Source organism: Capsicum annuum, chromosome 9 (assembly GCF_002878395.1).
Source record: "Capsicum annuum cultivar UCD-10X-F1 chromosome 9, UCD10Xv1.1, whole genome shotgun sequence".
In the NCBI taxonomy this organism is placed as follows: domain Eukaryota; kingdom Viridiplantae; phylum Streptophyta; class Magnoliopsida; order Solanales; family Solanaceae; genus Capsicum; species Capsicum annuum.
In genome coordinates, this window is record NC_061119.1 from 146,109,376 (window position 1) to 146,137,315 (window position 27,940).

At 37.3% G+C, this 27,940-nt stretch overlaps 1 protein-coding gene across 2 annotated transcripts in view; it reads right to left on the minus strand.

Annotated features, from left to right (window-relative positions):
- Positions 1-1,122: 1,122 nt before the first annotated feature.
- Positions 1,123-27,940, minus strand: part of LOC107842424 (peptide chain release factor 1, mitochondrial) — a 36,580-nt gene continuing 9,762 nt past the window's right edge. The window contains exons 4-11 of one of the 2 annotated variants that reach the window (XM_016686262.2): positions 4,824-5,007; positions 4,657-4,705; positions 4,487-4,565; positions 4,198-4,272; positions 4,051-4,128; positions 3,124-3,282; positions 1,919-2,014; positions 1,123-1,820 (exon numbers count right to left, since the gene is read on the minus strand). In XM_016686262.2, the coding sequence (XP_016541748.1) occupies positions 1,629-1,820; positions 1,919-2,014; positions 3,124-3,282; positions 4,051-4,128; positions 4,198-4,272; positions 4,487-4,565; positions 4,657-4,705; positions 4,824-5,007 (912 nt within the window). In that variant the 3' untranslated portion in view covers positions 1,123-1,628. Of the gene's footprint in view, positions 1,821-1,918; positions 2,015-3,123; positions 3,283-4,050; positions 4,129-4,197; positions 4,273-4,366; positions 4,566-4,656; positions 4,706-4,823; positions 5,008-27,940 lie in introns of both variants that reach the window. The other variant, XM_047397022.1, reaches the window with a different exon arrangement.

Consider the following 27,940-nt stretch of genomic DNA (forward strand, 5'->3'; position numbering starts at 1 on the left):
ATAAAAAAGCTAAAAATTAATATTGTTCTCGTGAATATACCTAAAATTATGTGCTCTTTACTTAAATTTTATGATACTTAAAACTACATGCATAACACTACAAATAAATAGTTGTATAGTAGCTTTTTTAACATCTCTATTCATTTGAATAAAAATATGATATTTGATCATTACTTGTACAGGTTATACTTTTTGACAATTTTTTAAAGAAAAGCTATAATAGAAATTAGTTATTTATTTCTAGTTGTAAATTTGAAAATATTATGATTTTCAATAGAGTTACAAATTTTTCAAAAAAAAAAGGAAAAAATAAAAACATGGGGCGGTGCGATTATCCATGGGTATAAATGTGGAGCGCATTTATGCGGGTTTAAATGTCATGCGGTGCGGTTTTAAAACTTGCAGATTTAGTAAAAACCCGCACCGCACCATTGCCATCCCTATCTTTGACCGTCTTCTTCTCTGCTCAAAGGAACAGGTTCTCAAATGAGTTCCTCTGGCAATGTTACTTGTATATTCACTTCTTTTTGAAAATCTACATTCTGAATCAAAAGACTCGGGTGATATACATATAAAGGTTATGGTCAATTGATATCTTAGAGGAAATCATTTGAAGACGTAGTTCTGGATGCTTCTATCTGCATTCTTCAGCATATGAATGTCATTTGTACACTGTCAATCATCAAAACTTTATCATAGCTTCACAAGATCTTGAGTGTAGATCCAAAGATCACTGTGTTTCAATAATGTATGGTAACTTTCCTTGTGTATGACTTACTGAAAATGAATTGTTCTCCATGGATTTCTGATGCACACGTGAAACAACATTCTTGGCAGTCTCTAATTCTGCACAGAGGAACAAGTTCTCTAATGAGTTCCTATGGCAATGTTGCTAATATCCTCACTGACTTGGAGATGTGAGAACATAGCTCTTGAATCTTCAATCATCATTCTTCTTCAAATTATCAATTGTACATAGTCTGTCAATCATCAAAATACCACGTGATATGGCAAGTAAATTCAGAAATTATGGTATTTCAACAATTATTAAGCACCCCTTCCCCCTCCGGTGTACAGACAGCGTGCACCGGTTAATCATGTGTGATTAGTCAATTCTCTATATTACAATAATATTTAACCATTGTTATTCATCTTTGATATTCAAAATTTTCATCAGAACGTTCTTATGTGCTAATAGTATTTTTAATCTACAATTTATGTTTATTTCAGGAAAATATTTTCCTCATCAACCAAATACCGAAAACTACATTTCATGAAAATGACTTCTATCCTACCAAACCCACTCGGAATGAAGTTGCAATTTCAGATGTTTCCAGTCTCGAACATGGCACAAAACTAAGAGAGAATCGCCCTCTCCACGAGTTTGGGACCGAGGATAAGAACGAAAAGGACCTGCTGCGCATATATAAAACTTGCACGATTATTTCCATCTTCCCTAACCTAAACATATTTTCCCTTCATATAAAGTATTTGAAGGTTAAAAACCGCTGCTCTTATAACAGCTTGAAGCACAATGGAAACAACACTATATCACTGCACGATCCCTGCACCGAACTTTTCATCTGAAGGAAATATAAGGGTAGCCAGTGAGATTGTTGAAAGCTACATTACGTGGAGCTGAACAATGCAATCGCGTCCATTTCCTCCCGCAATAGGAGAGCATCAATAAAAGCATCCAAATCATCTCCCTGCAGAACATCATCAATGGAATGAGTTGTGATGCCAACACGGTGGTCAGTAACCCGTCCTTGAGGGAAGTTATAGGTGCGGATCCGCTCCGATCTGTCCCCACTGCCAATCTACTCAACATGTGTAAGAAATATAGTATTATTATTCCAAAAAGGAAACAGAAGAAATATTTACTTAAAAAAAAAAACTCCATGTCAGTAAATTCTACCTGCTTCAATCGAAGTTTAGATCTACTCGACTGATTGCTGAGTCGCTCTATTTCATATAGTTTTGCACATAATATTTTTAGTGCTTTGGCCTTGTTCTGAACAAATACCAAAAAGAAAGCAAATGAGTTGGGAAAAAGATTGTTTGAAAGAAAACAAAACCATCAAAGCAAGCAGAGGCTAACAGGCAATCATGCCAGACTGCATAACGAAAAATCAGCAATGATGCCAAGGAACCCACATACCTAAATGAGCTACAAGATCAGTAAGCTTAACATATAAAATTAGAGCATCAATCATCATACAATCTGTTTCCTCCTAGCAAATTGAGGAATCGAGTTACAGCATTAATTATTTCCACAAATTCATCTCAAGCAACTAGCGAACTGTTACATAACCTAAGGTATTAATAGATCAAGGGTAATTGCCAACAGCAAGAAAAATGTAGTTTCACAGACAAAGCATACCAGCATAGATAAGCTTCACAAAAGTTAGCAGTTAGTGTGATAATTTTAACACTAAGGGGTTGTTTCATTGTTGGTTAGGAGGTGATTTATTCATGTATTAAATCCTGCACAACTTTACCATGTTTGGTAGCATTTTTTGCTATGTATAAAATTCAACAAACCAAATACGTTGTATCGTTAGCAATTTAGAACCCCACATAATACATGTATTTATAAGTTATGAGGGAATCTATGTATTATTTATATAGGATAGAAGATGGAAAAACTAATAGATGAATAACTAAATCCTGCATAATTAATCCTACATTACTAATACTTGCAAAACTCTAACCAGTAACCAAACAACCCCTAAGAATGTTTGATAACGTGCAACACTCTCATGAGAAATTAGATTTATAATTAGCCATCTATTCAACTGTGCTGTCAAAGGTCAGTGAAGAAGTAAAAGTAATACAGCACATAGCACAAGAAAAAAGTCATTAAAACAAATAAACTAATGTGATTTGCACATTACATATCAACAAGATGAATCACGAAGAAGAAAGGAAATTAGAAGTTTTATAATTTACCAAAGACTTGCATAAGTAATCCTGCATAATTAATACTTTAAGAAGAAAGGAAATTAGAAGTTCTATAATTAGTTTACACAATCCACAGAACACATAAAAGCTGCTCATAATTATGCTGGCTTTGAATAAACCATGTGGCCACGGGACAAACTGCCAATTTGCACAATTTACCATATGCTGGGAACGCTGATCTTGTATGGAAACAGTTATCCCTGATGGCATGTGAGTGATTCTGACAGCACTGTTTGTGGTATTTGCATGCTGACCTCCTGATCCCCCTGATCTATAAGTATCAATTCTCAGATCTTCATTCCTCAACTTCACATCTAGCTGACGAAGATTCAAAGATTAATTAAGCAGTCAGGTAACATCACATTAAACCTTAAATGATCAACTAAAAAGAAACTTGTGCATATTTCTAATCCACATACACTTGAACATGTGCATGTGCATGTACCGGCGAACCAGGCAAGCGACCGTGCAAGGCAACCAGCTTTTCTGCAAAATCAATGTCCCCCTCCCCTCTCCTTCTAAGGTGTGTCAGACATGAAGCGTGAAATTTAAATAATACAGCATAACGTATGTCTTTTTGTTTTAATAAGGGTGGCATAAATTATGTCTTTTTGTTTTTAAAGGGAGGCATAAAGTATTGTCTTTTTTATAGGCTCAAGCTGTGGAAAGTGCCATAGCCAGGGGTTACAAGACGTGCATCTATTGCATGCTAGAACACACTCTAGATATATATTTTTGTGTGTGCGTGTATATATATTGTACAACACAAATATATACTGTATGTGCATGAATACGCTTCACTCATAAGGGCGTGCTCTGTATCCTCTATGATCTTAAACCAACCCCCAATTCCAGCCTAGTGTTTCCCATGAAGCCATGCTTATGCGAACGATGAGATTAATAACATTGCAAAGGATCATTTCCTTTAAAGGATAAAACTGCTGAAGAGCCCTGATCTGATGCAGGATAAGCATCTGAAGTCCCTAGATGCAGTATCTTGAGCCTTGAGCACACTGCCCCCTTGATGAGTTTTTCAACTGGCATTTGTGCTTATAAACTTATCACGTGCATAGCACTAACACTCACCTGATCTGCCTGTGGGAGAATTGCAACAGAGACAGCACTGGTGTGAACGCGTCCTGCTTTCTCTGTCACGGGCACTCGCTGCAAAGGAAATATCTCTGATGTGACTACAACAACTGCAGTCAAGCACAAGACTTATGATGATACTACCTGAACTCTGTGAATTCCACTCTCAAATTTTAGTTTCCTGTACACACTGGTTCCAGAGATAGAAGCAATAGCTTCCTGGCAATAAATTTAACAAAGTCAAAAATACACAATTAGGGACAACAAAATACAACAATATGGTACACTATTATTTACTTGGAGGCATTAATACCATTATTGGAAGCTTACAAGCTCCTTCTGTTCCAACAATGGCAGTCGCAATTTCAAACCAACAATGGTAAAAATATTTCAGGTAGCATTTAAGGTGATGTATGAACCATGGTAGACAAACCTTGTATCCTTTAAGATCAGACTCAGCGACTTCTAGAACCTCATACTTCCAACCTTTTTTCACAGAATATTTTTCATACCTGATGTAGAAAAATATCAGCATCAGGAATGAGAAGTTATTAGTTGAACCAAAAGAAATCCAGGAACTCAACTCATGTTCTAGTAACCCACATTTTGAATATGTCCATCGCAAATAAAGAAGCCTCTTCCCCCCCAGTTCCTGACAAATTTTTAAATTGAGCATTATATTGCACTTAAGAAAAGAGTAGACATTCCATACCAATGCAGTAGAGGTCATATGAAGTACGGATAGGTTCAGATTCAATGACGCTCACTACCTGCCCTCACTTCGAGAATGCAGTCCCTCTCGTCAGCATCATCTTTGGGTAGTAATGACTTTAGAAGGAGAACCTGAAATTTCTTCTCTCCTTCTGTGGCTTCACTCAATACTTCAGAAGCCATCTGCTGCATGTCTTTGTCATCTTCACATTCAGATATTACTGATTTCAGTTCCTTAATCTCCTGGAAGGGGAAAATACAAAATAGCAAGATCTATTAGACCAGACTAGGAAAAATATAGGACACTCCCTCCGTTCCGTTTTGTTTGTCAAAATTCACTTTATGAGAGTCAATTTGAGAAATTTCCGGAGCTAAATAGAATTAGAATAATCCAATATTTTAAATTTTTAATTTAGATGTTCCTAAACTATATGAAAAATACTATAAGTTGCCATCTTTCTCATATTAATATGATGAAAAAATATGTCTTACAATGTTGGTCAAAGTTCATGCAATTTGACTCTCGAGAAGCGAAATGTGGCAAGTAAAAAAGGAACAGAGGGAATACAAATGATCCTTCGGAAAATAGAGGGAAAAAAAGAAATTAAATACTCCCTCCGTCCTATTTTATGTGTCGTAGTTTGACCGGGCACGGAGTTCAAGAAATAAGAAAAGACTTGATGATTTTTACCAAATTGTCCTTTGTTAAAAAATATACTAGTAGTGTCTTTAGTTAAGTGGGACCTTATAAGTGGGACTAAAAGGGTAAAAGTGGAATTGTGTTTTTAAATAAGTACCAAATAAGGAAAGGTGACATTCCTTTTGGAACGGACTGATACGAGAAAATACGAAAACAAAGACAATACGAAAACAAAGGTAACAATGGAAAACAAGACAAACAAGTAAAGGATAAAAGGGATAGATAGATTGACACAAATTGATAAAGATAGGACAAATGAAGGGTATATTAAACCCTAAGACCTTCTGTAAGACCCCGCAAAATCCTAGTCGTTTCAGTCCTTTATAACATGCCAAAAGAGGTCCCAGACTTAGAAAATTCAGCTAAGTGTTAAGGCTTAGAAGCATTTTTAGCCTTCGAAATCGGATGATATTATTTTCGATCTTTCCAACCTTAGAATGTCGATTTTCAAGTTGATTCATGATCAGAAATGTCGATAGGTCATATTGGGTGAGTTTCGAAATTTTTGAATTTCGTATGGGTCATGTTTGGATGGGCAAAACAGCAAGCCAACGCGATCTTGACGCATCGCGTTGGCAACCGCATTGCACCCATCGACGCGATGTGTTGGTGATCGCGTCGATCCCATCGACACGGCACGTCGCTGGGCAGTTTTGTGCGTTAAATTCCGAGTTTCCAAGGGTATTTAAGTCTTTTTCCCCTCACCCAATTCAGCCTAAACACGAGATTTAATATCCTAAAGGGCTAAACACACTCATTATTCTCAAAAATCCTCTCAGAAACAAGCCCTAGATTCATCAAGTCTCAAGAACTCACCACAATCTTCACGAAATCAACAATCAAGGTATGTTAGGTGTTCATCCTTGGGTTTCCTGCCACCCTTGGAGTTCAAAAACCCTTTTTAAAACTATAAGTTTATTGATTTCATGTTTTACATGTTTGAATTGGATTATGTTCATGTATGTATTGTTGTATGGTTTTCAAATCAAGATTCATACAAGTTTCAAGTAAATTAATTAGCAAGTATGAAGAATTATGTGATCCTCATGATAAACCCTTGAATTGCAAGTTGAATGTTATAGCCATGATGTTTATATCTTAATGAATTCCATGTGCATTAATTATGCTCTCCAAGTATTTGATAGAATACCTATGTAAATTAAGTAGTAAATTCATGACATGTTATTATGTGGTCCCATTCATGTATAAGTTCATGCCTCTCAAGTGTTTGACAAAATGTCTAAATGAATGCATGGTGGATAGGTAAATAAATGTTATGTTTTCAAGATTCTGCCATGTTTACTATTGATGCTATCGAATCCTGGGGGTATTCAATACCCGACAATCTAGTTGTTTACCTAGAATTACAGTAGCCACAGAATAGTCTCAGTAACGTCACGAACAGTAGTAATTAGTCAGTTACAGAACTCGATCCATTTCAGTCAGTCAACACGAGCTCAATCAAGCCTAGTACAATCTAGTGATCAGTTCAGTGTCTATTCAGTTGGGGGTAGGATTCAGTACTGAGCGAACCTGGGGATGGGGGCTTACCTGCCAGTTGAGGGTGTGGTCTTTAGTAGCAATCCCTTAGTTCCAGAACTACGTAACCAGCGTAGGTTAAATATATCAACCTGCCAGTTGAGGATTGATAACCTGCCAGTTGAGGGTAACACATATCTCACCTGCCAAATGAGGGTGATTCTTTAGTGAATTCACAGTCATTGTTAGTACCTGTGGCACGGTGCTAACACCCTTCCAACTAGGGTCACAGGTTAGACCCCAACTCAGTTTATAATCGGGGTATATCAGTTAAATGAACACTCCCACAGTTGCAGTTTCAGTATTCACTACTCAGTAATCAGTATTCAATCTCAGAATTCAGTAAAAAACTCAGATAGTTCTACAGAACCATGGCTATCAATTATCAGTTATTTAGCCATCATAATTCAGTATTTCAGTTTCAGTCAAATTCAGGCAGAGGTTATATGCACAGTATTGCATATTCAGCATGATCAGTAGTTACAGTTTTTGCATGTACTCTTATTCAGTTATTTCATAATGTTCATTCAGTCAGCTATTATCTTATGCATATGAACCCATGTATATCAGTCTACCTCATTTAGCATACCAGTACATTCAAAATACTGACGCATACTCTTTCTTTTGCGCTATGATGTCTCATATCATAGGTTCAGACGCACGGGCTCCTGAACATACTTAGCAGCTCAGGTTATCAGCAATAGTTATAGTGGTGAGTCCTCATATTTCGAGGACAGAGTTATTATTTCAGCATTCCAGTAGTTCAGTATATTCAGTAGTCGAAGTTAGTTGGGGAGTTGTCCCATCAACTCTATATTCAGACAGTTAGAGGCTTTCGACTAGACTATTTCAGACAGATGTTTAGTTTTTCAGTATTATTATCAGTATTCAGTAATTGTTTTCAGTTTAAGAACCTTATGGCAATTTCATCCTAACTTCCGCATATATTTTCAGTATTATTATTATTAGTGCTCACAGTAGGTACCAGTCATGGGTTAGCTTGTGGTCTTTTGGGATTGTAAGCACCGTGTGACGTCCAGGGTGTAGACTTGGGGCGTTACACCTTTCTATCGAATTACCAATAAACACCAACCTCTTACGATGACCTTAGGGGAATGGAATCCCAAGCAACCCATGTTTCTCACAAATCCATAAGCTCCCAACAAGCTTAAGATAAACACTCGGAAGTGTAACTCAAATCATCATTCATCAACTACCTAAAATGAAAAAAGTCCTAGCTATTTATAGGCCAAAGGCCACCTATTTCAACTTGGGGCCAAAAGTGACCCTAAATGATAACTGGGCCCAAAAGTGACCCAAAAGCCAAATATTCATGATCATGGGCCCAAAAGCCCAAATAGCCACATGTTGGCACATGTGCTCTTCCTTTGCTTTGTTGGATCTATTAAACTCCATGCAATCTTCCAAATACTATATTGTCCAACACCCCTTTGGAGGATATCATCAAGTGTAGTTCATTCCCAAGCTATACTCCAATCACGTATTTGCTCCCCTAGAACGACCATGTCTTGGATCCTTAGGAGCGATCCTTGAAGTATAGATCTCGAAAGAGTGGATAAAAGAGTGAAGCCAATTCATCTTGTATTATCCTCCCTTTTTTGAAAAGGATTCATCCTCGAATCCAACTCTTTCATAAACTTGTCGTCATACTTTCCAAGCTTGGAATCCTTTTGCATGAACTCTGATAGGCCTTCAAGATCATTTTCATAAAGCACTCTCCTTGCATCTTCCTTTGAGATGTTTGTTCATTAACCTGCACAAATGAAGTAGTGATACTAGGGACAATGCTAGTATCATGGTTAATGGGCCTAATGTGGGAAGAGTCATTGCATATTTGGATGTGGATTGGTTGAACAATGTCTTGTGGAGCTTGGTTAGTATTTGTTTGGGTTGAGGGAACATGTTCTTGAGGTCTTGGGGTACAATTTTGATAGTTAAACCCCGGTGTTAGGTTAATGGGTCGTTTCGCCATGTTTTCTAACATATCTTCAATTCGTATCATGAATCTATTTATTTTCTCCACCATTCATTGCATCCCCATCCCCATGAGAGTTTCCATAAGAGTATCAATGGTTCCTCCACCCATGGCGCTTAGTATATGGTAGAAAGGGGATAAAGCAACTATGGATGACTTATTTAAAGGTAAAAGAATTGACTCAAAGAAGTTGACGAAGAAAGAAATAATAGAACAAACAAAGAAAGAATAAAAAGATAAAACAAAGACCTGAAGAATTTGAATTAAAAGTTAAACTAAGAAAACAAAAGATAAAAAGAAAGAAAAGCACAAGGAATTAAGATCCAAAAAGAGAACAGACAAGAACTAATTAAACAACTAAGTAGATCGAGTGTTAGTTGTTAATTAGTGTTACGAATCAAAGAGATGAAAGAAGGAATTAAGAGATGAATTTAATGGGTTGAACCTGAGTTAATGAAGGTTTTGGGAGGATTGAAACGTGTTTGAGAGATGTGATATGCGTTGGGAATGTGTTGGCAGTCTTGGCACACTTTGGGTGCAAGTCTCAAGCATAAAGGGACCGTTTTGACATGTGGTAGCATGTCGGGCGCATGCTAGACGCAGCCTGGACGCAGGAGAAGGTTCCCTCACTGGTTTGACCTGCTTTGGATGTGTGGAAGCATCCGAAACGCAGGTCCAAGGCAGTCCAAACGCAGGTCAGCCACCAGCTCACTTAAAGTATCGTTTTTGTCCTCTTCTTTGAATATTCTTTTGGATATTCAAAAGGTGCTTTGTACCAACACTTTTTCACATCTTTTTCTTCACTTTTGAGGATCAAACACCACCTTTTGAAGAAAATTCAAGATGAAGATTTGAATCTTCCTCAAGAACACCAAGAACTCAAAATGCTCCAACTCTTCAACCCTTGCTCGAAATGCGATGAAATTTTGAACCTAAGCTCTTTTCCACCTCCTAATCACATTCCAAGAATCATTTTTCTCAAATTATTAACCAAAAACTTCAGATTTCAAAACCCACTTGCAATCTTCGAACTTGAGCTTCTCAACAATGGTAGAATCTCCAATATAGCTCCGATGAAGCTCAAATTTAATATTTAGCCTCCAATACTAATAGTGTTAGGGAACAAGAATCTAACATTTAATGATAATTGGGCCCAAAAGTGACCCAAAAGTCAAATATTCATGACTGTGGACCCAAAAATGACCCAAAAGCCCAAATAGCCACATGTTGGCACATGTGCTCTTCCTTTGCTTTGTTGGACCTCTTAAACTCCATGTTATCTTCCAAATACGATGTTGTCCAACACCCGTTTGGAAGACATCATCAAGTGTAGTTCCTTCCCAAGCTATCCTCCAATCACGTATTTGCTCCCCTAGAACGACCATGTCTTGGATCATTAGGAGCGATCCCTAAAGTATGGATCCGGAAAGAGTGGATAAAAGAGTGAATCCAATTCGTCTTGTATCACGGACAAAAAAACGAAATGGTGACACATAAAATGGAACGGAGGGAGTATAAATGTAAACAGAAAGGTGAGGAAAGAAATCATATCTCGCAAAAAAATATAAAAGGAAACAGAAAGTTAAAGGTGTTTGCTTACAACCTTTTGCACCAAATATATAAGAATGGCTTAAAAAAAATTCAGAAGGATGTTAGGTACATGCGCTACTGTGAAAACTGATGAAAAAAGCGACAAGGTTCATTGAACCACTAATTAGACCAAAAACAATTAATCCTCATTTTCGAACACCTGTGTTTGATCTTACATTGTTCCCAATACAAACCAGTTAAAGCAGACATAAAGCATCAGATGAGACAATAATGTTTACTAAATTAATTGTAAATATGATATTTAGAGAGTAATTGTAACAACCCAACCACTCTATTAACCCTTAATAGCTGGTATAATGACATGTTGAGATGATTTAGATTGACAGCCGAGGTGCTAGGTGAGTTTTGAAACAATTCAAACCAAAACTGCAGCTGCTGGTTTTTTTAATATCTGGTGCACCAGTTTCTGATAGCAGAGAAGAAAGAATATCCCAGTTCCATGACACCGAAGACTTGGCCCCAATAGCGGAAAGGTGGCCCAGTCCCTTCTCTGTGACCGCGGTGAAGGACCGTGATAGCGAAGGGTTGCCCAACCACACATCCACTATCTCAACTGTACTTGAATGGTTAGATAATCATAGTCAATGATAACATCACCGTACCCATTGCTATTAACCTATTACATAATCGTATGTGAGATTTTCACCTCATATGAGTCCTTAGAGGATACAAAAAAATCGTAAGGTAAGGCCTCTGCGACCGTGGACACAGACTTCAAAAACCAGCAGCCTTTTTTCAAGTTCGGGAGGACGGGTTTGCACTCTTTTTTAAGGGGATCATCAGAAATCATCAAGTAAGGATTCTAAAAGACCCTATGGATTATTTACATGACTAAATCCAAGTTTTTAACTTCAAATTCATGGGATCGAACATAACATTGTGAACTTTAACCCTGAAAACCCAAATAAGGGGGGAAAAAAGATTTGAGTAACGAAAAATACTGGGATTTGGAATATGAAAATACATTTGGACTCATTAGATCATGGGTAACCAGGAAAGGAATTGGGTCTTGGCTTTGACCCATTTAACCATCCTGTTGACTTTGACTTTGACCAAACTCCAGACTAGAGAACAGTCTTATGGGGATAATTAACCGCCAGAATTGTTATTTTACATAGACTGTGACGTTCGAGTGCAATTGAGGGGAGAAAAGTAGTGTTGGAGCAATAGGGATATCTTGGACTTGAGGTATGTTGAAACTGGAGCTACAGGAGATCGACCTAAGAGATACTAGACCAGCATGCTTGATTCATAAGATTCTATGATCAATAGCACCATATATTATTTACTTAGCTTGCCTCTCTCATGACTTTCTGAACCAACCAACCCAGATTTGCCTTCGCAAGTCTCTAAAAGTTGTTTTCCCAAGTTAAGCATGTTAATAGATAAGTTTGAATAATCATGTTTGGGGGTACATAGGAACCGGGTTACCAACCGGGTTATGGTTATAGCTAGTACCATACGGTTTGTGTTGTATTATCCAATATGTACCTATATTTTATGAGTTAGTGCATTCTTATATGCCTTACCACACTATGAAATGATCATTAAAAGAAGACACTTGCTAATTAAGTTATGAGTGCATATTTCATTACTTCATTTATATGCTAGAGTGCAGAGATTTAAATGCTAGATGGCTAGTTTGTATGCATTTATCTTTGGTGTTTGGTATACTGTTATCAGTCCTAAGCCGGGGGTCTATCGGAAACAGCCTCTCTACTTCACTTGAGGTAGTGGTATGGTCTACGTACACTCTACTCTACCCTCCCCAGACCCCACTATGTGGGAATACACTGGATATGTTATTGTTGTTGATGATGATGGCTTAATTGATCATCTCAAAGCAGAGTCAACGATTTTTTATGGCTTAACGGCCCATCTCAAAGTAGAGTAAAAGAATTTAGAAGAGTTATGTTGAACTCCTACTCCCAAAGTTATAGTGTGGACGGGTCATTCCACATTAGTCATTGGTTCGTGTTGTCTCGGAACTCAGTGTACACAGAGAATGCGCAAAAGAAAAAGCATAAGCATTGTATTTGATTGCATTCATGTATGTTTACAACTTTATTGCATATACACGCCTATGCTTAATGTTCCAGAATGTTACGACATACTAATTGCATTTATATGCCTTTATGTTCATGTATATTCTCATATATACTAAATCACAAATTCATCATGTATATAGAATTCAGATGTTTTTATAATTTACAATATAAAATACTGATAATGGCACTATTCTCAGTATGTATAAAGTGTGGTCTCATTTTTTAAGGCACGGTCGAGGATGCATACTGAGTATGTTTGTACTCACCATGTCTTTGTTTTTCTTTTATTATGTTTATGCAGACTCAGGGTCAGTACTAGTGAGCAGCGTGGCTGATAAAGTTTCTGAGTTTTCAGTCAGAAGTGAACCACTGATTCTTATACCGTGGTGGCTAAGTTTAAGTATTATTGTTATTTCTTTCACAATGTCACCCTATGTTTTAGATGGTACTCTTAGATGCTCTGTTAACTCGTGTATTGGACTATAGTTTAGTATTTTGGTCTCGTAAAGGTCAAGTTTTTCTTTCGTTTCTGCTCAAGTATGCTTTAATGCTCTAGATTTACTTTGGTATGTTGGTTCGCTCGATATCAAAGCTAGATTAAGAAAATCCTTTCGAGTCATTGAGTGGTGTGTTAATAGAGTTTTGTGTAAGGATGTATATAGCATTTAGATGTTTTTATAATTTACGATATAAACTAACAATAATGGGACTATTCTCAGTATGTATAAAGTGTGGTCTCATCTTTGAGGGGATGGTCGAGGATGCATACGAAGTACGTTTGTACTCACCATGTCTTTGTTTTTCTTTTATTATGTTTATGCAGATTCAGGGTCAGTACTAGTGAGCAGTGTGGCTAATAAGGTTTCTGACCTTCAGTCAGAAGTGAACCGTTCATTCTTATGCCGTGGTGGCTAAGTTTAAGTATTATTGTTATTTCTTTCACAATGTCACCCTATGTTTTAGATAGTACTTGTAGATGCTCTGTTGACTCATGTATTGGACTATAGTTTAGTATTTTGGTCTTGTAAAGATCAACTTTTTCTTTAATTTCTGCTTAAGTATGCTTTAATGTTCTAGATTTGCTATAATGAATTGGTTAGCTCGATATCAAAGCTGGATTAAGAAAATCCCTCGTGTCATTGAGTGGTGTATTATAGATTTTTGTATAAGGGTATTAAAGGACCCGTCCTTATTAACGAGAGGCTAAAGAAGCATTTAGGAAATTTTTTTCCTTTCATTCTTACCTTTATGTTATGGAGCTTGAAATAGGAATTCCGAGATTGCTTCTCGTCCATCTAAAGCGATAGGGAGAATCCTTTCCTCAGTTCAGATACATGCAGCCAGTAATGCTGTGCAGAAGGTCCAAAAGTTTCTCTGAAATGGACATAGGTTTGGAAGAAAGTACAAGATACAGACCACAGTTTGGACCCAGGCATCATCATTTAGGGTTATCATACCATGCTCGTGTCATTAGATAAGCTTGAGAGACCTAACTAGAAGAGGTTGAGAATGTTCTTAAGATATTTTATCATAGTATGTCCTGAGAATTGGGAACGATGGTACAGTCAGTTACGTAACAGGTACAACCAAGCCATTAGTTATTCAGTTTTGGATGAGTATCTCCGCAGCCATGGAGTACAATGAAGACAGTATATGTCAACTTGTGTCTTATAGTAGTATAGTTGGCAAGACTACCTATGCAAATACGTGTCCAAAGAACAACACTTGGAAAGTGTGGGCATAACAAGAGGCATTTGCATTGAGTTGCAAAGAAGGGAGGAGAATACTCCAGCACATCCCCAAGCTATTATTACAGATTTATGACATAGACGTATTAGTGAACCCGCAGAAATTCATTAATGGAACGAGAATATTTCCTTTATCCCTAGGGTACGTGTAAACCCAGGGTGTTCAGTTGATCATGTTTGGATTAGTAACCATGTTAAGTTTATTCTGAAAGCCGAACAAGGACGATGAGTAAGGTAGCCTCTATAACAAGACCAGGGCTTGTCCAACTTCTTATGGAGAGGTTTCCCTTTATTCAGCAAGGACATGAAAGAAGTCTAAATATTTGATAACATGACATGACCGTCAGCAAATAAAGTTCTCAGTTCACTGTTGTCACGAAATGTGTGGTACATATCACATGAGTTTGAGAAGGATCAATAGAATTGTCGAATGAGCTGGCAGATTGAGGCAGAATGTGTTCCACAATGACTGGCAAATTTCAATCAAATCTACTCCACAAATCAGCTAACAGATTGACTGTAATCAGCTCCTGTAAATATGGGATAGCATGTATCTTGGGAAAATATATTATTTTTTATTTTAGGAAATAGATTAGGGGAAATCCTTGATTCAAGAATCTCCCAAGAATCAAGGATTGATTAGGTCATTATGATCTTACTTTTCTCCTATAAATACTGTACAATTCTATAAATAAAATATACACTTTTGCAGTATCTTATCTTACATGGTATTAGAGCAGGAGAGATCAGAGATGACCAGAGAGACGAAAAATACGGAAGTCGGAGACCCAAAGATGACCACCTGGAGATCAGAGAATTCACTCTTGATTGTCTGGTTAATAAATTCCATGAAACCACTCATAGGTAAACCTCATCTTTTTTTACCTACTGCTAAGGATGTGTGGGAAGCCGTTAGGGAGACATATTTTGATTTAGAAAATGCATCTCAAATATTTAAGTAGAAAATTAAACTATGGTAGGCTAAGCAGGGTGACAAAGAAGTCACTGCTTATTATAACGAAATGGTGTCTTTGTGGCAGGAGTTAGGCCAGTGTTATAATGATGAATGGGAGTGTTCTGTGGATAGTGTGAAAGCCAAAAAAGGGAAAAATGAGAGAGTTTACCTTTTTTTAGCAGGATTAAATCGGGAGTTTGATGAGGTTAGCTCACGAATCCTAGGAAAAAATCCTCTTCCCTCACTTCGTGAAACCTTTTCAGAGAAGAAATTAGGAGGAAATTTATGTTAAAACCTGATTTAAATGTTAAACTAAAACCTGCTATAGACTCTTCAGCTCTTGTGACAGTGAAAAATGAAGATAACAGAAAGAAAAAGCCATGGTGCGATCATTGCAAAAGACACTAGCACACCCGTGAAACATGTTGGAAAATTCATAGGAAACCACCAAACTAGAAGCAGGAGGGAGTTGATAATCGTGGCTTCCAATATCAACATAGTCAAGCCCTCCAAACAACACATTTTGAGCAGGAGCAGCAACCTCCTCCAAATTCGTCTCCATTTACAAGGGAACAACTAGAGATTCTGCACAAACTCCTTCAATCTCCCCAGTTCCGTGCAAATGCACCAAATCCTTCTAATTATTCTTGTTCTTTTGATGAAACAGGTATCATACCATCTGCTTTTCTTAGTGCCAACTCCAACCAAAATGATTCTTAGATCATAGATTCAGGAGCTACTGATCACATGACTGGAAGTTCCCGCGCAGGGAATAATAAAATCAAGATAGCTAATGGTTCCTTCTTCGCAATCATTAGAAAAGGAACTGTTAAACTACCACCATCCCTCAAACCTCATGATATTCTTCATGTTCCAAATTGTCTTGTAATTTGGTTTCTGTCAGTAAATTAACCCGTTCTCTTAATTGTCATGCTATTTTTTACTCTAATTTGTGTGAATTTCTGGAAAAGGTCTCAGGGAAGACGATTGGCAGTGCTAGAGAATATGGAGGTCTTTATTTTCTTGACAACGGGGACAACTCTCTACAACTAAATCCTACTTGTTTGAACTCTACTTTTGTTTTGAATAAAGTCATGCTTTGGCACTATAGGCTTGGACATTCAAGTTTTTATTATTTAAGATATTTATTACCAAAGTTATTTGAAAATAAAAATCCGTCCTTATTCCGGTGTGAATTTCGTGAATGGCTAAGCATCACCGATCGTTTTTTCCCTCTCAAAAGTATCAGTCTTATAAACCGTTTATAATGATTCATGGTGATGTTTGGGGAGCATCTAGAATTTCAACAATGTCCCAAAAATGATGGTTTGTAACTTTTATAGACGATCATACTAGACTGAGTTGGGTTTTTTTATTGAAGGACAAATCAAAGGTTAAAAATGTGTTTGAGACTTTCTATGTAATGGTGGAAACACAGTTTAATGAGAAAATAAAGATTTTTCGACGTGACAATGGTCGGGACTTTTTTAATGAACAATTATGAAGTTTTTTCAGAAAAACTGGGGTAGTACACCAAAGCTCTTGTCCGAATACACCTCAACAAAAATGGCATAGCAGAAAGAAAGAATAGGCACCTGTTAGAGGTAACTAGGGCCTTAATGTTTACCAGTGAGGGTTCCACAAACCTTTGGGGAGAGGCTCTCTTGACTGCTACTTATCTTATTAATAGGATGCCATCTCGTCCTCTCAAATTTAAAACCCCTTTTTAACATTTTCAGAGAGAGTTTTCCTAGTTCTAGGTTAACTACAAATCTGCCATTGAAAATTTTTGGGTGTCCAACCTTTGTTCATGTTCATAATTGCAGTAAACTTGAACTAAGGCCTAAGAAGTGTGTTTTTGTAGGATATGCTCCAAATCAAAAGGGATATAAGTGTTATGATCCTCAGTCGAGGAGGATAATTGTCACAATGGATCTAACTTTCTTTGAATCCCAACTCTATTTTACTGCTCATCTTCAGGGGAAGTACAACGTAGGTGAAGATTCGTCTTCTAGGGATATTGAGGAAACTAGATATCAGGCAAATGATGGGCTAGATTTTACAATAAATACTGATGTGAGGGATCTTAGAGAAGATATGAATAGGTGCGATGCAAGAGATGAAAAGGACAGTGATTCGAGAGATGATAGGGACGTAAGTGACTTAAATGATAAAAACTTTGATATTGAACCTGTAGAGCCTTCAAATGACAAAAATAAAAATGAAAACAGAGAACAAACAAAACAAATACAAGTGTATTTGAGAAGGAACCGAACTTAAGAAAAAGAGACCGGCGATCCTAACACTATCAAAAGTCACCTCCGCAAGACCTTCCTGGAATTCAAGGTAATCTTCCAACTAATTCTATTTCTAATTCCTTGTCAGATTTGGACCTACCTATTGCAAAACGCAAAGGTGTTAGAAATGTTTCTAAATATCCTATTTCTATGTTTGTTTCCTATAAAAAGTTGTCTCCTAGTTATTCTAACTTTACTTCACAACTTTCTAGTGTGGAGATCCCAAAAAATGTGCAGGATGCTCTACGTGTTCCCGAGTGGGCTATTTTGGAGGAATTGCAAGCTCTTGAAAAAAATGAGACATAGGAGTTTGTAGATTTGCCTGAGGGAAAGAGACCAATAGGCTGCAAATAGGTGTTCACCACTAAATTCAAGTCAGACGAATCCTTGGAAAGGTATAAAGCCTGCCTAGTAGCTAAGGGGTTCACACAGACGTATGGCATTGACTATCTTGAGACGTTTTCTCCAGTAGCTAAGCTAAACTCAATTAGAGTTCTGTTGACAGTCGCAGTAAACCTTGACTAGTCTCTTCAACAGTTGGATGTGAAGAATGCTTTCTTGAATAGGCAACTAGAGGAAGAAGTCTATATGGATCCCCCACCAGGTTTTGAAGAGAAGTACAAGTCAAAGATATGCAAACTTTGAAGATCTCTTTACGGTCTAAAACAGTCTCCAAAGGCTTGGTTTGAAAGGTTTACTCAATTTATGAAAAGGCAAGGATATGTGCAAGGATAAGCAGATCACACAATGTTCACTCGGCATTTACTAGAAGGAAAAATAGTATTTCTTATAGTGTATGTTGATGATATCATCCTCACGGGAGATGATGTGGCTGAAATTAAAAACCTAAAGGAGCGTCTTGCCTCAGAATTTGAGATAAAAGACTTAGGCCCGTTGAAGTATTTTCTCGGCATAGAGGTTGCACGATCGAAACAAAGAATTATAGTGTCACAAAGGAAGTATGTTCTTGATCTGTTAAAAGAAACGGGAATGAGTGGTTGTAGACCAGTTGAAACTCTAATTGACCCGAATCTAAAGTTTACGATGGATGGGAAATCAATTGATAGGGGCCGATATCAGAGATTGGTAGGGAAGTTGATTTACCTGTCACATACTAGGCCTAATATTGCCTTTGCTGTGAGCCTAGTTAGTCAGTTCATGCATTCTCCACGAGAAGAACACCAAGAAGTTGTGTATCGAATCCTAAGGTATCTAAAGAGCTCTCCTGGAAAAGGGTTGTTCTTTAAAAAGAATGAGCAAAGAAGTGTTGAAGCTTATACAGATGCGGACTGGGTTGGTTCTTCTATTGATAGAAGGTCTACGTCCGAATACTGTACATTTGTTTGGGGAAATTTAGTAACATGGAGGAGTAAGAAGCAAAACGTGGTGGCTCGAAGTAGTGTTGAGACTGAGTATCGATTCATGGCACATGGAATTTGTGAAATGTTGTGGCTTAAGAGATATTTTGAAAGAACTAAGAAGACCTATGAGTTTGCCAATGAAGTTGTACTAGCAAGGATAATATCGTAAAGTCGGAGAGGAAGAAGAATGCCATCATAGAGGGATCAGTGTGTAAACTTAAAGGGCTAGGGAACTCCTTTAGCTCAATAATGAAAGTTAGGGTCGATCGGAGGAGGCCTTACCTCTTAGATGACCCAAGCAAGTCATTAAGCTATTGGATAGATCCTCCTAACTGTAGTTACTTAAGGTCGAGTAGTAGACGGGTAAGGCCCACAGTTCTAATAGGTTTTCACTTGAGCTTTCCGCAGCAAAGCAAGTCTACAAGCCACTGCAGTAAGGTTATAGGTCTAATTTCTTTCTCGTATTGAGATCTTAGAATGCTATAGAAGCCCCCCTGCAAGGTTACTTTAGATAGCGGTATTTTCTGTATAAGATTAGCATCCCCATTCGTTGGTTACTTAGCACTTAGGTCGTGAGTTCCGATCTTAGTAGCCTTTATTCCCATCCCGTATAAGGACATAGGTTTTTTTCCATCAGTTTCTGCTCTCCTTGCTTTAACTAAAGAACTACCTTTTAACTTTAAGTAGGACTCTAAGAGCTCTACCTTAGAATGAGTTAGATTTCCTGCCAAAAGGAATGGCGGGATGCTAAAGAGATGGCTATGAGACTAGTGCAATCAGGTAATCGACCACGTAATCTACATGATAAAAGAGCATTCCAGCCCAAGTGTCTGCTTTCACAGTAAGGATTGCCGCTTACTCCAATCCAAGAGCAAACAAGGGACGCCTCATTAAGCAAGAGCTCGAGCTAAGAGCGGGGCAGTTCAATTAAGGTATAGAGAAAGCTCCAAGCAGCTACCATTGATCAACCTTATTCAGGCACATCAATCAAAGATCTTGCTTACCGGATAACTTTCCTGGTGAAGGAAAGAAAGTTTGACAAGCTAAGAAAGTCTCGTTGAAAGCAGGAACTCAGGCTTGATTGACCCTTGGGATTGAATCTAGATAGGGGTTGCCCTCGTAAAGACTAAAACCTTGTTACGCCGAAAATAGTAGAGGTGCGACAGCGCTTTGGTAATGAGTGGAAACTTACTTTCTATCTGGTTAGTAGGAATTTCTTGCCTGCTAAGGGATTAGTCCAAGTTAGACCGAGAAGTAAGAGTTTGTAATTGAAGTCTGAAGTTGTACTGTGACAATAAAGCTGCCATAAGCATTGCTCATAATCCAGTTCAGCATGACAGAACAAAGCATGTTAAAGTGGACAGACACTTCATTAAAGAAGAGATTGAAGATGGAAGTGTGTGCATCCCATTCGTTCCAACAACTGAATAAGTAGCAGATATTTTCACAAAAGGCCTCTTCAGAACTACCTTTGAGTCATTTGTTAGCAAGTTAGGCATGTTCGATATTTACATGCCAACTTGAGGGGGAGTGTCGAATGAGCTGGCAGATTGAGGCAGAATCTGCTCCACAATGACTAGCAGATTTCAATCAAATCTGCTCTACAAATCAGCTAACAGATTAACTGTAATTAGCTCCTGTAAATATGGGATAGCATGTATCTTAAGAAAATATACTATTTTTTATTTTAGGAAATAGATTAGGGGAAATCTTTTGATTCAAGAATCTCCCAAGAATCAGGGATTGATTAGTTCATTGTGATCTTACTTTTCTCTTATAAATACTGTACAATTCTATGAATAAAATATACACTTTTGCAGTATCTTATCTTACAAGAATGTTGGTTGGACGACATGGAAGTTGAGCACAAATAAAGGAACTTTAGTTTTTACATGTTATGGTTTTGACTCAAGTAGGGAGTCTGCTATTAACGACCTCGCCTAATGGGCATGTATGACCACAGTTCAGGGACGAAACACACCTGCAGCTTGTTACGGCTAAACAGAGGTGAGATGGAGGTCATTGTGGATATGAATTGATCGTTTCCGTGATGTACTACACTCGATGTCCATACAAAGACACCAGATTTACTATTCTTAATGGTCCAGAATTAAATAGAGGGAATCCACTCAGTTGTTCACAAATGAGGCTATTTATTATATGAAGGTTCAATGTATGTTGAGGGAAGACAAGTTCAACATATCTAGCTAACCTTAGGAACACTACAATAGAGTCATTGACTCTTGAAATGAATTCAAGTCGCGAACGAGTTTCCATAGGTGTGTTTAAAGGTTAATTGGTGTTCTACCTAATTGCGAGAAAAGAGTATGGCATTGATGCATTGCCTGGGATACAGTGCTTATACACAGTATAACTTGGCTCCCACTGAATTGAAGAGCTAAAACGAAAATTCTATATCTTTTTATATGAATGAGTACATACACGCTTGTCCAATATAGGACACTAAGTATAAATATATGCTCATTAACAATCTAACAGCTACCATAAAGAACAAGAATGATTTGTTTGACAAGTTATGGGGTGTACCCTCTTTGCTAAGGTAAACTAAGCTCGGTACACCAACAATTGAAGATAAAAGGGCCAAACATCCCAAAGATAAGTTTTAGGGCAATTCTGTAGTCAGTGTGAGTTTTTAATGTTGTCCTTCGGATTGACGAATGCACCAACATCTTCTCGACTTGATGGACCAAGTGTTCAACCGTTCCCTAACACCTTTAGTATTGTGTTCACAAATGACACTTTGGTATACTCTTGGCTCCGAGAAAAGCACGTGCAACATCTAAAGATAGTTTTGTTGTTATTGAGTCACATTGGCTATATGTCAAGGTCACAATGTGACTTCTGCTTGTGGTGTTTCGAGATCATGTGGTATCCATAGAGGGGATCAAGGTTGATCGATCCTAAGAAGATAGATGAAGTTCGGAGTTGGTCGATACCTAATATGCTTATAAATATATATAGCTTCCTAAGTTTAGCTAGGTACAGCCATGTCGTGGAGTAGTTTTCAAGTTAAAAGCTTTTAGATCAACTAGGAATATGTTTCACTTTTCAAAATCTAATTATTGTGAAGTGAGTTTTCAAAAGCTCAAGGCTACATTGACTACAGCTCCTGAGTTGACTTTGTCTATGGGTAGAGGAGTTCTCATGGAGTATGGTGAAACTTCTCGAGTTGGCTTGCCTTGTGCCTTGGTGCAGAATAATAGAGAGTTTGCATATGCTTCCAGGCAGTTGAAGGACCACAAGAAGGAACTAATAGACTCATGCTACTTGAGACGGTGGTTCTTGTACTTAAGAAAATAGTGTCACCGCCTGTAGGGCGAAAAGGTATGAGATCTACGCACAGCACAAAAGTTTACGCTACAATTTAAGCAAAACGAACTTGAATATATGGTAGTTTGAGTTGCTTAAGTACCATGATGTCACTATGTATCATCCCGAGAAAGCGAGCATTATAGTAGATCCTTGAACCAGAAGCCTATGGGCGGTATGGCCAATATAGCATTTTATGTGTGACTTGTAATTGTGAATTTGCAGACTTCGACTAACCGGGTATTTTAGGAAAAAAGTAATGCTAACCGTGGGATAGACTTGTGCCACAGGTCAGATAAGACACTTGCAAGGATTGTTACAGTGAAAGCGCAAAAACTCTAAGGTCAGTTGGGCTTTCTGGCGCAAAACTCGAATAAACTGAGGGTTTTACTAAATAAAGGTGCAAATCAAGAAAAATATAGATATGTATGTGTAGTCCAAGACTAATAATAACAAGGCAGAACCCATCTGCAGACACCTAAGGTTGTCACGAATTTTCACTTAGGACACCTCAAGTAATCCTTGTACATTTTAAACACATGTAGAGGCCCCCGTGTTATGTCATTTTGACACTTTTTTGACAATCAGCTATAACTACAAAGTGTGTAATACACTCGTGTGTGGCGTGGCATGATCACTAATTAAAAGAGGACACATGGCACTTTGGGTCACAAAAATAATAAAAAATTTATTATAAGTAAAAAAGAAAAACTATTTAAGCTTATATAACTATTTCTTAAAAAAATATATTTTAATAATAAAAGAAGAGAAAAAAAACATTTCTAGAAAACTCATTTCCATCCACAGGAACCCCTCCCTACCGGAAAAAATGAAGTTCACCCGGAAAAAGTTAAGAAACCCAGATCGGGTCCCTTTCTCAATGAACTTATCTTTTTTCTTTTTGGGATGATAATCTTAATTTTAGATAAAATATGTTTTGGTAGAAGAAGAGGAGGGAGAGAGAAAGAGAGTGGCGATAATGGTGGATCTCCATTTGTCCTGGCGAATAAGGTAGTGATGGTATTTTTCAAATCTGAAAAAGATAAAGAAAATGGTGATTGAAAAGACATATATAACTCACAAATTATTTTTGGAAAAGGGTCATATATACCCCCGAACTATGGAAAATGGTATGTAAATACCCTCCGTCATACTTTTAGGTTGTTTGTGCCCCTGCCGTCTAACTTGTGGTATTTATAAATCCTTGTCCGTAAAGTGTCCAGGTTTCACTTTTAAAATAGACATGTGGAGGGTTGACACTAATTTTAAAGACACATTTATTTTGCCCCAACCAATACCCAAAATAACCTATAATTAGGGGTGTTCATGGTTTGGTTTTTAACCAAACCGAACCGCGATCCAAACCAAACCGATTAAAAAAATCGATATTTGGTTAGATTTGGTTTGGTTTGATTTCGAATTTTAAAAAACCAATACTAATTTGGTTTGGTTTGGTTTTACTCTAAAATAACCGACAAAATAACCAAACCGAACCGATATATATATATATATATTATAATTATTTATGTATTATTCATAAATATAATATAAATATTTGTTACATTTTATATTTTAATCATGATTTAACTTTAGTCGTAACACATTAAGTCATTTCTTCATCTAGTTAATAGTACCTTATGAAATTCTAAGTGAATTTCGCACTTTGAATGACAAATGATACTAATTGTGAAAATAATATCTTGTTGCATATTGAAATTTATAGCTGAGATTCATTTGACTATAGACAATCATTAATTTTAACCTTTTTTTTAACCTTGTTGAGTAAGAAATTTATGTGTTCACCTTTTGGGGGGTTTATCATATCATTTTGTTAAATGTAATTTTAAAATATATTTTTAGAAGTGTTCATATGGTGTTGTTCATAGCTTTGCCGAAGTATAACACTCAGTTGACATCTTAGTTTCACCGTTGAGATACAACACTCGGTTAACATCTCATACGTTAGATTGGATTTTTTTTTTCAACTTTTATCATTAGTTATAGTTATAAACCGAAAAAACCGAACCAAATCGAACCAAACCGAACTAAACCGACAAGAACCAAACCGACGGTTATTTTTTTATTTGGTTTGGTTTGGTTTTAGAAATTTAAAAACCGACTAAGTTGGTTTGGTTATGGTTTTGACCAATAACCGACCCAAACCGATCCATGAACACCCCTACCCATAATCTGACCCAAATGAAGCTTCAAATATCAACATTGGAATAATGTCAAAGTTGTTTCTTCAAAGCAATTTTGACCACTTCGAATACAATAGAATTAAGCTAGATGATTTTTCACTGAAGCAGCTGCTTCGAGTAGAGCAGAGGGGTTCTAATTCAACAAGTTGCAGTGCTCGTCAATTAGGGGTCTTGGATTGGAAGCTGTATCTCTTCATCGTTCACATTTTGACATTGATTCTCCCCTGAGAAGATCACTGTCAGTTGAGTTTTCACCGACGGTGGATGATGCATTAGAATTGGTGGAATATTTACCAGTGGGTGCACCAAGAGGTGCAACTTCAGTAACCTCTCGAACCTCGCCAAAGACTGTACAAATATCAATGCAATATTTGCGAATTGGCGGGGGTAAATTAGTCGAAATTTTGTGTAGGATGGTTGGAGGATGATGAATCATTCTCAATAGGTGAATCTATTCGAATCAAACCAGCATTTGATAAAGAAATGTTTTTTCTGCCCAGCTCAGTTCCTCCTTCGAAATTGCAAATGAGATCGCAAATTTGTTTTGCAAATTCATGGAGTTGTAGGTTGAATCAAGAGTTATTTTAGATGGGTTTTGTGCGCATTGGAGTTGCGTTCGTAATGATCCAGGTCCAGTGGTCGGTTGACCTCTTCCAGTGGCTTTTAAGCCATTCCGGCGAGGCTGGCGGTGAAATTCACCCAATTCGTTGGGTTGGGTTAGGTAGTGGGTCAGGTATCAGGCGGGTGTAAAATAATTTAGGAGAATTGGATTAATTCATTGAAATTATGACACATGTCTCAACATCTAACTTAAGGGTATATATGTACCAAAAGTTGGATGGTGGGACATTTATAACCCAATAGTATAACGGAGGGTATTGACATACCATTTTCGGTAGTTCGGACGAGTAAAAGGGAGGAATGTGCTGAAACATTAGCCTGTGACATTTAGAAAACTTTGTGCAAGAAATTGCCAAAGGTCTAAATCATAATGAAATCCAATTTTGAAGAAGCACAAGTGATGAAAAAACAAATAGTAGTTGTAGATTTGGTTTGGAGGAGTATTTTCCTAGTAGTGATTTTCAGGCAAAGTTCCGACCAAGATGATAGATTGTTCTCTCCTTTTTCTTCCAATCTTTCGTATTTTTTTCTTTCATGTTCTTGTAAAGTTTCCCAAAATTAGTGTGATGGTTTTCTTTTTGTTTTGTTCTTCCATGTTTTTGTAAGATTTCCCAGAATTAATGTGGTTGTGGAAGGTGGGTAGGTGGCAGAGAGAGAGAATGACAAGGAAAAAATATATATTTTTCACAAAAGAAGAAATCCGCACTTAAAATTCGTGCAGCGCACACAATGTGTCAAGCCAGCAAAAAGTGTCAAAATGACTCAACGAAGGCCTACTACGGATGTCTAAAATGTACAAGGCTTACTTTAGGTGTCTAAGTGAAAGTCATGCCAACATTAGGTGTCTATCGATGGGTTCCACCTAATAAGAATTGATGTGCCGAAAATTACGACACATCTGATACTTTGTAACATAGAATTTTTGTAGTCTTATGCGTGTTTTGTGCTATATGATGTGTTTTTGCGTATTTCAGGAAGAACAGGCTCAGTGGATAAAAACATGAAGTATTGCAATATTTGAGTGGGTACTGGCCGTAGTAGAAGAGGACGGACCACATCAGAGATCGTATGTGCTAAGCAGAAAGTACAGAAAATTTCCAGTCTGTGACGAAAGCTTGGACGGACCATAAACCTCTTGGGCAGACCGTAAAGGCTACCGCTGTTTCGTAGACAGAATAGTTGCGAGATGAGGAAAGTCCTAGTGACGGCCAAATGGACAGGCCGTACTAGCGACACATGGACCGTAACAACCATCATAATATCTGGACTTTTTGGGATTGACTTTTGAGAGTACAGTTGACATGCCCATAACACTGCAGTATGGTCCGTATGGAGTGTAGCGAGGGACCTTTCCCAGTTGTACTAGAATTCGTTTTTAAGTGTCTACAAATAGTGTCCCCATGTTTCAATGTAGCGATCAAGTAAGAATGCAGTCTCTGAGATTTTCTCTTGGTCTTTGCTATTATGTTATGTTCCTTTGAATTCAAGACCACGATTTCTTTGCAATTTTATTTCTACGCAAGTATTATGTATTCAATATTCGTGTTTTGTTTTACTTTTGTTATGAGTAACAAAACCTCTCTCTGTGGTTGTTGAACCAAGTGATGGGAAATTCTTAAGGCTAAGCAAGCTTTAATATTACAAATAGTAGGTTAGCAGTGAATGTTTAATTCTAGTTATTCTAAACAAGATTAGTGGTTGCAAACGTTAGTCAAAGCCATATACTCTAATTTTACTTGGAAAAGTGAATTAGGGTTGGAAGAATTAATCATCAAGAACTCAAGGCTTTAGCCCTTGCTAAATAGTTCACATAGGAATATGACAAACTTAGTTGGCTAAGTATGATCAGTATTGTTCATCACGTCAATATGTATGGAAAATTTATTGATAAAAATGTCATTCAACTATTGGGAAATACAGGATGATAGGGTAGAGATCATAGCTCACCTCAAACAACCTGCTACGAAGTATATTGTTGTGGTTAACCAATAGAAAAAAACCTGGTCTTTACATCCACTGATTGACACCAAGCATTCTTACGTTAGTACTCTATTAGTCAAACAAACTCTTAAAAATCTTTAAGGAATAAGATTCGCTAGAAAGTAAAGTAAATTAACCACCTTAAGTAAATATTTTCTCGCCTTATTCCATGTGGGATTCGAGCCCAACCTATAGGGTAACTATAATTTGACCACGATCACTTTGCACTAATTTCAAGCTATAATTTGACTGTATCAGTAAGCATGGATAACAAATATACAGACAGAGATTGAAAAAAGAACTACGATAAAGTGAAATATCAATTATTTAGTGTCATCTCTTTAGGATTATGCTCCTTGGAAAAGAGAAGTATGCCTTAGAGCCTTGATAACGACACTAAAACGCTCGCTAAAGGGGTCTACTGCATCTTGTTTTAGGGCTTAAGCGTGCTTTTAGCGCACCTTTGACAATACTGAGTGCTTCTAGTTGAGCATATTAAGGCAAGATAGTACAATAATCCCTTTCCTTTGGGGTTTGGAGAGTTCATTCAAAATTGTAGGAGTTCTGCCTTTGTGATTAATGATGATTGTGTACTACGTCTCAAAGGGAGGACATAGGTGATAGGTCTGAGCCATTTATACGTTTAGGAATGATGATTGTGTACTACGACTCAATGGGAGGACATAGGTGATAGGTCTGAGCCATTTATAAGTTTAGGAGACTGGTTTCAGAAGAAGCTCATAGTTAGCAGTATTCGACACATCAGAGTATTACAAGATATTTCAGGAC